The sequence below is a fragment of the Pteropus alecto genome, unplaced genomic scaffold, assembly GCF_000325575.1.
Source record: "Pteropus alecto unplaced genomic scaffold, ASM32557v1 scaffold182, whole genome shotgun sequence".
Lineage (NCBI taxonomy): Eukaryota > Metazoa > Chordata > Mammalia > Chiroptera > Pteropodidae > Pteropus > Pteropus alecto.
Window position 1 is genome coordinate 4,823,552 of NW_006433946.1, and position 13,337 is coordinate 4,836,888.

The 13,337-nt window shown below is 33.7% G+C and overlaps 1 protein-coding gene across 4 annotated transcripts in view; it reads right to left on the bottom strand.

Annotated features, from left to right (window-relative positions):
* DIAPH2 (diaphanous related formin 2) overlaps positions 1-13,337 on the bottom strand; it is a 781,302-nt gene that overhangs the window by 279,803 nt on the left and 488,162 nt on the right. For all 4 annotated transcript variants that reach the window (XM_025044410.1, XM_025044409.1, XM_015586720.2 and 1 more), the window contains one exon: positions 8,608-8,732. In XM_025044410.1, the coding sequence (XP_024900178.1) occupies positions 8,608-8,732 (125 nt within the window). The remainder of the gene's footprint in view (positions 1-8,607; positions 8,733-13,337) is intronic.

Genomic DNA, 13,337 nt, shown 5'->3' on the forward strand with positions numbered 1-13,337 from the left:
AGGGTGGGGGAGGGTGCAGTGGGTAAAGGGGATCAAATATATGGTAGCTAAAGGAAACTGGACTTTGGGTGGTAAACACAGTAGAATATATAGATGTCAAATGATAATGTACACCTGAAAATTATATAATTGTATTAACCAATGTTACCCCAATAAACTTAATAAAAAAAAAAGAAATTAAGAGATCAGTAATTGAACAGAGTTGTGCACAAATTTGATACTGCCTTAGCAGATGTGTAAATGCCCTTTACTAAATGTTTTTGAGAAGGTAAAGAGGGGTTGATTCCTTCACCCCATGGAACCATTTTCAACTCAGTTACTCATGCCTTTTCCTTTGCAAATGATATCAATTGATGACTAGGTCACATTCTCCTTCTTACTGATGATCTTGGGAAAGCTTCACTATAGTTTTTTTTTTCATCGATTTTTCCATTCTCACCATTGGTGAATGCCTTAGCTTTAAATAAGTAGCTGAGATGTAATCATTTCAAATTGATAATAATTCTAAAGGTTTGTCTTATGTGGTGTGTTTGTGTACGTGTGTATCTATCATCAAAGCTCAACTGGATAATTTTAGTGATGTTTATTATATATTTCTTTTAATTTCTAACTTCACTCATGAATTGAAACAATGTAATAAGTTATTCTATTTTACCTTTGCAACACAAAGGAAAGTAACAGTACATAATTACTAAACATATTTATTTGTTTTCTTTTATTACATTTAAATTTTTTTTCAGGCTTAACCTTATAAAGCTAATTCACTTTCCATAAATTATGGTTTAAAACTAGAAGAAAAGAACAGGGAATGTTCAATGAAAAGCTATGTTTACTTGCTATAATTTTCATAAGCTATATCTCAAACAGATTCTAACTAGAAATAACCAGACATCTATTGTAGAAAAAGATACTGAAATATTTTTCTATATTATGAAAATAGTATATGATTAAGATTTTGCTGAAAGAGTATAATACTTGAATAGTTACACTAACATCACTATTATTGCCTATAAACAGTGCATATTTAACATAGCATACATGACCTTCAAAATAGAGTTTGAATAAAGTTCAAATCAAAGCAAAAGGAAACAAACTCATAGATTCCTTGCTAATAATAGTATCCAATTTATGCTCTTGCAAATACTGAAATGGCCTTAAATTTTATCCGTATATGTATAGATGCATGCACATGCTACATGTTCTCTAGTACACATGCACATAAAAACCATAAACATATAGGGGCATTTATTTTTTCAAGCTTCTTTTTTATATCATTTCTACTCAATATAAATAAATCCCAGAAAAAGGTTTTAATCACTTAAAATTTAGCTTTTGGTGGGGAAAATGAGAATTTGTCAGGTTGGAGATATATTAACTCTTTCAGACAAATTATGTCCCATTTTATGTTCTGAAAAAGATGCTTTTCCAGATGAGACTCTAGTGGCCTGAAAGAGTTTATGCACCCTTTTAACTGAGCAGTATATTCTCTTCTTACCATTAGCATCATGCATAAAATGTCTATCAATTCCTTAAACAGAGTTTGAAAAATATAGCTCACAGCCTACACAATTTCAAGCTGAAGTTCAAACAAGCAAGACTCCTCAAAAAGAAAAAAAAACTTTTTTGCTACCTGATCTTAAAAAAATATGCTGCACTTAGTTTCTTAGAATGTGATTTCTAACAGTTTAAGATATAATTCTTAATACCTGCATTTTAAATCAAAACGTAAGGAAAAAATAACACTAGAAATATCTTAGACCCTTTTCTTTTGTCAAATTGAAGTTATGCCGGATAACATATAGCTAATATTTTCTCTTTACCTGCCAGAATGTTGTTTAACATTAATCATTTTACAATGAACTCTAACCCATTTAAATAAACATTTATTAAGACGACTTTCTACAAAGCATTGTGCTGGGCTTGTGGTAGAGTGCTCAAAGATGACTGTGAATCTGTACCTCAAAATATTTTATAACCCAGCGTGCAAAGCAGACATGCACATAAGCAGAGCACAGGCAAGCTAGCAAGTACAATAATGAAAGTATTAAAATATTATGAGAACACAGGGGACAGGGAAATTAATTTTGATTGCTATCATTAAGGCTTTCAGGAGGAGATGGTATAAATAAGCAGCTAATTTTTAAATTAGTTTACAAACCTTTCAGAGAGAAACTTTTCTCCATTTGAAGGGGACCAGACAAGAAGGAATAAATAGTTTCACAGTGAACAAGTGTGGAATTCATCCCAGATTTCCAAAGCTTTCTGACCTGAGAGGCAGCACAACACCATGGTCACCAGCTCACGGCTTAGAGTCTGAAAGACCAAGACTTGAATCCTGGTCCTTTCTGGGGGTTCAGAACAGGCCTCCCCAACATGTGCCACTTTGGCATGTGAATTATTTTGAGCTGAAGGCAATCAAGACCCTGCAGACTTATGAGAAACTTTTACCTTTTGTTTTAAGATGTTAAATTAGGGATCTTACCCATAATAAGAGTTGTCACCAGAAATAACTTTTTATGACCTATTTATAGAGAAGGAACAATTTTTAATTACTTAACATCTGCTGTTCTTATCATCCTAAGAATGATCGTCCTCCCCTCTGAAGCCCCAAGGTGATCCTTAGCTCAGAATGTCATATATACCTCATTTTCCCTTTCTATCTCTGACTCTCTCTTGCATGTGAGGTTCCCATACGTTTGGTTATCTTCTCTTGTTAATCTGTCTCATGTATATTTAATTATTAGACGATGAGCCAGAAGAACTGTGAGGCTAGTAGAGTTTCCTCCTCCCACACCTTCATTAACTAGACTCATTACGTGCTTGAACTCGAAACCTTTGTAGCCTCAATCTTCACATATTTGAAATGGGGTTAATAATAGTACCTACCTCATAGGATTGTTTTGGAGATCATGTGAGATTTTATATGTGTATATTCTGAGCACTGTGACTGACAGATGACATTCACCAAACAGGTGCTATTATTTTATTATCATTTTTATTTTTATTGTTATTATAAATTATTACATTTATTGTTATACCTTCAATTTCAAATTAATGCACAAATAATTGAACTAAAAATCTCCCAATATGATTATGAAGAATGTGTATTTCAAAGAATGCTAACAATCTTCCTTTTTATAAAAGCAAATATTTTCCTCACATGATTTTCTAAAACAATTCACTTTACAACGTATGCATTAACTCCATTACTGACCATGCTCTTTTTGTGTGTGTTTGTTTTGAATTTTTTTTTTTTTAATCCTGGATCTTCTATCCCTGAGCAGTCTCCTGAAAAAAGTTTTGCTTTGAACTTCCTAATATTTTGAGTTTGAGATCAGCAGGCAGTTGAAGGTAAGGAGAGAGAGTCAGAGTCAGTGAACTTCCCTGCAGTCTAGTCAAAGTTCTCGATTTTTCTTCAGGACCTAGAAAATAGCCAGGATGACTACATTCACACACACACGCACACACACACAGAGCTTTGTTCCTGGGGTTTGTTTTTGTTTTGTCAATTTTATATGGCATTTACATTACAAAATGGGGATTATCATCTCACTAAAATTTGTTATTGGCATGTTCTCAAAGGTGATTAATGTTACTGTGCTTGAATAACAACTTTGAGATTTTTCATCTTTTTATGAATTATTCTCTTAAGAAAGAATAGCAGGAAAAAAGTAACATAAATGCAGTACAATACAGACCTCAAATCTGTTTTGAATTGTCTAGTAAGGACAATGTGCTTTCTTAGTAACGAGATTTTTAACCACTCCAAATGACTCTCCCTCCTACTATGAGGAAATCCCAGGTGTTGATATTAGTTGACAGGATGTTAATGTCATTAACATTCTGTCAGCTCTTCTTGTCAATGTGTTAATGGTGCCCCTGCTGCTCAGTCACTCTCTGTCCTCCAGTTGGTGAAATGATTTAGCCAGCAGTCAATCAAAAAGCTAAGTTGATTTGGAGCAATAGACAGCCCTGCCGTTGACAAAATCTATGTGGGTAAATGTGGTAAGATATTTGTCAATAAGATATAAGAAGTAAAGTCAACATTGGGTTTAGTGTGCTTTTTAGACAGTGTAAGATGTTAAAACTGGACTATGGCACATATTTAAAAGTCTAAAAGGTCCTCTTTTGAGAATAGTCTTTCCTTTTGGGAAAAGGAAGGTGTAATAAGTAAAAGTGATATTTTGATTTAAAAGAAAGAAAAAAAAGACTGTCACAGTTATACTGGTCAAGAAGACAAAACCTGCAAAAATTGGAATCCACGTATAATGTCAACTCAAAAAGAACAGGCCTAAAGAAGGCAAGTAGTCCATTCACAGTGCTCCCTCTCATGTCTCTTAAACATGGGTTATTTTTCACAGCTCTGAAACCGGATGTGATTCTAAACCTCACCCCACCCACCAATATTTGCAGTTGGTGCTAAACACCGACACAGACTACATAATTTCTGATAACCTTAAAAAATAAAAAAAAAAAGATGACCTCTAGAAATTAATAAATGAAAAACAACAGGGATAACAGGCATATAACTTTCTGAGTTGTTGAAGTTATCTTGACTAAACAAACTCAAGCTCACTACAATGACACAGAGATAACTGTGGTCAATTTTATCATCAGATATAAAAAATTATAAACAGAAACATTTTAAAAAACTCGAGTATATATAATTAGGCAATGTCTGATACATAGTATAAACATTCAATAAATGAGAATGAATATAATCATTTTTATAACTTACTAAAAAAGAGTATAGTCTCTATTTTAATTCACTACACAAATGCGCTTAAAACTTCCAATACTATTATGATGAGAATATTAGCATGAACAATACTAAGAACTTTGCTTTTTAAAATCAGGCAAACAGTAGCAATTTCTCCCACATGGTAAGCTAGATATTTGAATGTGTGTTTCAGTATATACAGTGCTAGAAATTCCCTACTACAATTTATAAGAGAATTTTTCCTATTTCTCCCTGTTTTATAGTCTTATAAAATTAGTTTTGCTTAGTTTACTTTTTCTACCTATTTTTTTGAGTCATGAAGGTGTTCAGAGCAGGCCTCCCCAAGGTGTGCTACTTTAGCATGTGCATTATTTGGAGCTGAAGGCAATCAAGACCCTGATGGCTCATGATAAACTATGACCTCTCCCTTAAAGAATTTATATTGGGGGGCTTGCCCTAAGAGTTATTACCAGAAATAACATTTCATGACATATCTATAGTGCAAGACAAACTTCAAATTAATAAACATTTGCTCTTCTCATCGTCTTGTGAATAACCTTTCTCCTCCTGTGAAGCCCCAAAGTGTCTGACCTCATCCTTAGCTCAGAATGTCATATATGCCTCATTTTACCTTTCTGTTTCTGAAACTCTCATGTTACGTGGGATCTTTGAGTCTCTCATGTATGGGGGGTTCACATACATATGTATGTGATTGAATTTGGTTATTTTCTCTTTTTAATCTATCCCATGTTGATTTAATTATTAGACCGGCTGGAAGAAGCTAAAAGGATAGAGAAATATTTCTTCCTCCCCCACAGTCAGAAAAGGCAATCAGTTTGGGGTAGAGAAAGGGAGACAGAGGTGATGAGGTACCTTCAAAAGTCATTGGCTATTCTTTAAGAGGCAGGAAATAGCCTAGGCCACTCCATTCTTAGGAGAGGTTTCATTCTTTTTTGTCGTTGCTATTCAAATTTTTTGACATCTATTTTATAAAAAGTGTGTATTATCCCTTTTAAAACTGATTACACTTTACATGCGTGCTCTAAAAATGTGATTCAATGTTACTCAAGTTCCTGAGATTTATATAAAGAAAAGTTTTATAACTATTAGCACAGCCTACTCCTGTTTAACAATAGCCCTTGTGAAGTGCTAAATAAAAGTAGGAGCTTGAAAGAGATGATATCCATTGTCTCTAGCTATAATATTCTGTGATTAAACACATTCTTACTGAGTGTTTACATGTCGCTAGATGCTACGTGCTGTGATGGGCATACAGAAATTAACACACCAGACATGATCCTTGCCATAGAGGAGACCGAGCCAGAGAAACGTGTAAATGCCAGACTGTCAGCAATTTGAGGTCAAGTTTTCTATCTTGTGCAATGTTGTATATTTCATGGCCTGGCAAAGCTTAGCATATTATAAGTGTTCAATCAATATTGTGAAAGAGTAAGAGTGAATATAGGATGCTATAGGACTTAGCCCAACCTGGAGATTTGGTGAAGATTCAACCTAGATATTCAATTGCTCTCTCCACCATGCCACTGTTGCTAACTATAACACTAATGCTTTTCTAAAAGCCAAGAGGTGTGGCACTACTATTCAGTTTTTGAACTCACAGTCCTTATAAAGAGATTACTATTTAAGTAGGTAAGGTTACTTTCAAGGGAAACTACTCCCATACTTATGCCTGTAGTTATTCAATTTAAAGGGCCAGTGACCTGAAGCAAAATCATCTATTGACAGGGAACAGAAATATTAGAAAGATCATCCAGTACAGAGAATCCTATACTAGAAATAGAATCACAGTTCTAATTTTAAAGCAGAATTAAGTATCCTACAATAAAATATCCCTCTCTTTTGAAACTGCCAGAAGAGTAGAAAAAATATTAAGTAGGCACCAGAATTCATTTAACATGCATATATACATATGATTATCATGCATTTTGTTTGTCATTTTCTAGAAGATCAAAACTCTCAATGAATGACCAAGGAGTTTTCCAAAGCAAGAATAATTTGAGCAATAGTTCTATCATTGTAATTCATTAATTTGGAGTTTTTAGCCAATTCAAGTCAATATTCTAACTTTTTCTCTAAAATAAATTGCTGTGAATATATTTTTAATATGATATGCAAAGTTTGAGCCGCATACATTTTAATATAATTTTCAATCCCCTTGTAGACAAATAGTCACACTTTAATGCCCCTTAAATGAAGAATAACCACTCATCTATAACATACAGATACAGAAGGCTCTGGATTTTCATTTTAAAATGCTTAATTACTTGCATAAAGAGAAATAAAATAAAGAGTCCAAGCCAAGTTCATGAGGGTTTGAAATTACTTTTCTTTTTCTAAACGAGCAACAAAGGCACCTCAATGGTGCAAGCTGTTATGTGGCCACAAGCCAACTGTAGAAGAAAATGATAAAAAGAACAAGGAGATTAGAAATTAAATTTAAATATATGAGGCAAGAACCAAAATCAAAAATTGAAAAATGCAGGTGGTGTTTCCAGCCAGTGAACAATATAATATATTTGGATGAATAATCTAATCAGCAATAAAGTTACATCTTCACATTAAGTATCTCAATGTGGGCAGTTGTGTAATTTAAGGTTCTATTTTGAGGATTTCCTGCCTCCAATCACCCACAAACTTATGTTTCTAATATTCTTATTTACAAAAGTACTCAGCATCATTAAAGGACCAAACAAAACACTGTATTAATTCATGAATCAAAAAACTAAGAATGAAAAAAAAAAAATTTTTTTTCACATAAATCTAAACTGACATTCTCAAGTAACTGTTCAGTACTGTAACTTAGAAGGTGGGCAGGAAAGAAAACATATCAGAGAAGAAATAGGCAATAGATTTAACCTTGAAACAAGGTGACTGCCACATAGTTGTTGAAGGAATTTACTTATTATCAGATAAAGAATTTACAGTATTTATTCCCTCTAGAGATATAAAATAGAGAGTCAATTTGCAGTTCAAGATATTTACTTAAACCCAGAAGAAGAGGATATGGCTTTAACTTTTGAAAACCAAAGTAGAAAAAAAAAACAGCTCTAATGTAGTTTATCGTTAGATACCAGATTTAACATTAAACAATTCAAGCTAAATGCTATTTCTCAAGTTCTCCTTTCAAATATTTCTGTAACTTTTATGAATATAATATATGAAAAATGGGACTTTAAAACCCATTCATTTATCAGGAAATGCCTAATGTTACATAGCTAGCTACTACAATTTAGTTAAATATATAATCTACTGATCAATTTATCTATTCATCCAGCCATGCATCCATTTTATCCTTCACAATCCTTTCAGTCTACTGATATTAGTCATACTCTGATTGCCCTTGAAAATGCACGTGTCTTCAGAAAAAAACCTGTGTACTCGCACACACACACAAAGAAAAAAAAAATCTCTGACCAGAAAAATCTTCTCCTGTTGATCATTTCCTTTACACGAATGGTTACATAAGAAGATTCTCTGTTTTGTTTTGTTTTAGGTATAATCAAGCCTCATAATACTTACCTTGCATATCTTGTGGGCCTTCAAATGAAATTCTTCTTTGAGTAACAGCATTGTTTTCTTACATAATTGTTCCCTTGCCTACTCTACCTCCTTCCAAACATCACAAACTAAAATTTATGTTGCTAATATTAAAAAAAAAAAGCCTATACACAAATTCATACAGACAGTATGAATAGACGGGTAAATTAGGAAACAACCACATAGTAAATAGACAGGCAGGCAGGCAGGCAGGCAGACAGACAGACACACACACACACACACACACACACACACACACACACACACACAGAGACTCACGCACACACAGAGAAACTAACAAATAAACAAAATGCTTAAATAAAGGATATCGTCATCTTTTCCACGAACTTATCACGTTCATTTCCTGTCTGAGGGAATTTCTTGATGTCACCTTCCAGATGAACAATTTGTCGTTCCATTGCTGCAAGGTTGCTCTTGAGAATTTGAGCTGAAACTAAAGAACAATGTACAAAGCATTTAGAATATTTTACCAGGTATTCTAGAAAAAAACTAAAACAATATCAGTTAAAGTATTTTTTTAAACGTGGAAAACAGTTCCCAGAAGTCAACTCGCATTTTTCTGAATTACTGTTCATAAAAATTCTACTCTCCATGAAATAAGTGAAAATGTGTAATATAATATACCAAATCATCACGTTTAATATAAGAATGTTGCCACTTTATACAGACATTAGTTCAAACGAATCTATTTCTGTTTCAATTTATTGATGGAATTCCTAATATTTAATTCTTTAAAATATAATTTGAAGATTAAAGAGAAACTAAGGTTCAAAGAGATCTTATTTTATTAATGTATGTTCTTGGGTATATAAATGATTTAGGTTAAATTACATAAAAAGGATCAAATATTTTCCTTCTGTTGAAAAATCCTGATTTTTATAAAGCAACATCTATGGTAAAAGTTCTATTCTCTAGTACTTTTCATACTCATAGAAATGTGAAAAATAACTGTTAATACATAGAGAATTTAGCAAAACCCAGCAAAAACATATACGCATACACACCCTCAAAACTTCAGTGTGCCTTCAAATACTATCATTAGTTGCTTTAATTACCCCTAACATTCTCTGCACTTTCCTTTTTCTCTCCTCATTGACGATCAATAATTTTAAGTATTTTATTCAAACTGCTCCTAAATACATGCATATTTTCCAGATCTCTCATGATGCCTTCGTTTCGCAAAGGTATTTTTTTTAAAAAACTAATACTATTCTATAGGTACTCTATTATTGAACACCTGTCAATTATATATGAAGAAACTTCTATCAGTATCCAGGCATTTGGCAGGATTCTAAGTGAAAAGAACAGGTAACTATTAGAATTTGATAGGTAGCCTGACATTGGTTTTTAAATCTAGACCTCTGAAACACTGTTCTTTTCATTAAAGAACTGTGAAACAGAAATAGAATAATATTACAATTCTTTTTTTTAAGTAAATTTTGTTCAGAGGCATGTCAGAATTACAATGGAAAATTCAAGAGCCTGACAAAATCAACCCCCTGGGCCAAATTCTCCTGATACAAATTCCTCACACTGACCACACATCTTTATAACTCAAGGAGGAGAAATTGCCTTAAATATACATGTAAATTCAGGAGACTGAAAATCAAATAACAACACTAAAAACAAATTATGTTTTTCTTATTAATCTGTCAGTTCAAATAGCTCTGTCCAATTTAGTTCTATTTGTTTAGATCTGAAAAACCTGAAAATTAGTCTTTATTTGGAAAAGTCTAAGAAAGTTTTGTCTTGCCAAACATTTCCTAATGGTTTAGCAATCATTGCTTGCTTTATTTAAAGAACGAGTTTGCTATGGAGGAAATCATTATGACTTTCAAAGTGGATTTTTTTCATTTAGGTTTTTTGCTTAATTCTTGCTAATTATTCAAAAGATTTCTCCTTCCTCATTTGCTCGATTGAAAAACTGAAGATATGAAATCGACAAGTTGTTTATGTTATTTAGGTTGCATGGAAGAAATAAACTCATGATAACTTCCTGCAATAAACAAAATGTGCCCAAATGCCAGGTTTAGATCCCAACAGTAATCCTTCTAAAAGCAATAGTAATTCTAGTAGTAAAACGGGGATGATGATGAGGATTCATCTTTTGATTGTTCAATACAGAAACAGCCCCGACAAGTATGCACACAAAAGTCTAGATATCTCAAATAACAAGAGACAATATTTTTAATCCAGTGAAATTGCTTTTTACCCTAAAGTTAAATTCTGAATAAAACAATATTTTACAGCCATCTGTCCTCTTCAATTTCAGATGTCAAATCCATAGTCCTCTATAAATCCCTCTAGAGCTCTAGTCCAAATTCTCTACCATTTATGGGCACTTTTGTTTGCTTAAGTGATCTTCCACATGTTACCTTCTGCTTTGAAAGAGAATTATTTTTGTTTCGTGTACAGAAACATCGAGTCTCTGCTATAAAACTTCAAGCTATTCAATGGTAAGATTCATATCTAATTCTTTGCTTTTCCCTTAGTACTTAACACATATGGTCCTCATATATGCTTGCTGAATGAATATTTATATTTCATGAAGTTTTGGTTCAGATTTAAATTTATGCCAATTTCTGCAACTGAATGTGCACATAGAAGTTAGATCATTATGAGTGAAAGTTACCTTATCAACTATGATGTGAGTATGGAAAGGAAGCAGAAAGTTGAAGTCTGTCTAATTATACGTAGAGGAGGCAGGGTTGCAGAAGATACTTAGACAAATAGGAAAAGTGAGGAACTGGAATAAGAAAGAGAAGGGACACCTTTATTACACTCCTCTATTCTTCTCTTGCAATAAAGTGTTAATATCATGCCTTAACAAAAAAAGAATAAAATAAATACTGGACCTGAAATAATCCAAGGATTTTAGTTCACATGCAAATTGATGGCTGCATTAAAAAAAACAATACCATTATAGGAAACGTATATCCTTAATTTGGTGGAATTATGGTATCTTAGAGTTAGAAGTGACATTAAAGGGGACTTGGATCTGTCTCTCAAGTTTGAAAAACTCAAGTTCCATAGTGTCATAGTCCATGTTCCTAGAAAACAGAGCCTTAGACAAAGCTTACATGTTAAGGCCTTATCGGGGATGAAGGTAGGGTGTAATCAGAGAAACAGGCATGAGGGAAAAGGAAAGAAAGCACATACAGGAGAGTAAGTTACTGAATTAGCCACAGCTGTACAAAAAAAATATAGCTGGTTGCTTAGCATCTCAGGTTGTCTCCATCAAGGCCAACTTCGTGGGCATGTGGCCTGTGCAGTGGCTCAGGGCCCCATGCTTAGAAGGGCTCTGTACTTTAATGCTTTGTGGTCCTATTTGAAATTCTCAGTAGTTTATTAAATGGGGCCCTTCCTTATCATTTTGCATTGGGCCCCACTGATCATGCAGTCAGTCCTGGTCTCCAGGTAAGATAAATGAAACAACTACAACTCGTAAGAGTAACTTCGAGGGGGTGAGCAGTTCACTTGCTGGCTCCTTCTCATTTTCTATTCTCTTGTTGGTGAAATTCTCTTTCAAGGGGTGTTAACTTCTCACTCTGGCTAGGAAGCAAGACAAGCAGCCCAGGCTTGGAGGTGGGGAAATGGCATGGAAGTGGTGCTCAGTGAACTTAACGTGGTGCATAAACTAGATCTAGAACAGAGGATTCGCTCCATTATAAGTGGCTTATTCCTTTTTTGATGGTTGATATAATTAGAAAAGGTTTTCTTTACTTACAATCAAAATCAGCATATTTGAACTCTTCTTACCCATCATACCTCATTTTGCCTAGTAGCCACACTGATCAGGGCTACTCCTTATTTTACAGAAAAGGTGCCCCGAGCATCTTCTTAATCTTCCCAGGCTACAAACACCCAGGTCCTTCAACTAGCCCTCCAAAAGTATAAGGATTAGTCATTATGTAAGCTCTTAAATAATAACTAACATCTACTGATTACTTTGTGCTAGACATAATTGTAAGTAGTTTTATGTATTAATTCACTTAATCCTCACAAAACTCTATGAAGTATGTTCTACTCTAAAGCAGGAGTATGATAATAAACTAAATTATGTCTTCTCAGGAAGCTGTAAATGTAAAACGATGTCTAAAATCTGTACCCAGTGGAATAAAGGCATGCCACTTATATGTAGGGACAGGCATGGTCTTAGAAGTCAGATCGACCTAGATTCTAATCTCTGCCATACCAACAACTAGTTGGGATACCTTGAGCCAGTCACTTAGCCCATCTGGGTTATCATTTCCTGATTTGCAAAATGAAGATAATAATGCCTTCCATAAAAAGCAGTCATTTGAGTGAAATGATTTGATAAATATAATGTTTCTATCATTATGTCTGGTACATGATAGGTAATCTATACACATTCATTTCATATTCTATGATCATTTCCTCTATACACTACCTTACAACAAATCCCTACTGTATCTGTGCCATCGAGAATTAAACAACAATTTTGGTGTAATCTGAACAACAACAAAAAGGCAGTCATTCCCTATCTGCTACTATGGCCTGATTTAATTTAATATCTGTCTTCTTTCCAATCAAGAGAACTAAACTTAAATTTTGTTTTCTTTAGGTTTTACAAGGTACATGGAATTTTAGGTCTGGGAACCAGTGACAATTACACTAATGAACAGCTCATTTGTTAAGCGATATTAGCAACTTTCAAACTTGCTAATATTTCTGGAAATTAAAACCTGTCATCTGTATTTCTCTGGAGACATTTAAAAGTTAGTATATTTTGGCTTTCTAGGCTTGTCTAAAAGATAACACATTTTTAAAAAGTGTTAGAAAAGAATAACAGGCCTGGTTGTTTGCCTTGAATACATTTGGTCCAATCTTAAGAGCTGAGGATCAATACTGATTAGTTAACTATTTAATTAGGTCCTAGCCTACATTCATTCTAATAGCTGAGAGAGAGAGTGATTGATTAATTTTTACTGGGGTTGGGGTTGAGGTTGGGGGTGGAGTAGGGTACCTGGAGTTCCAAGAACATTTCAATACCAAAGGAGGGAGAAATGCTTGTCTC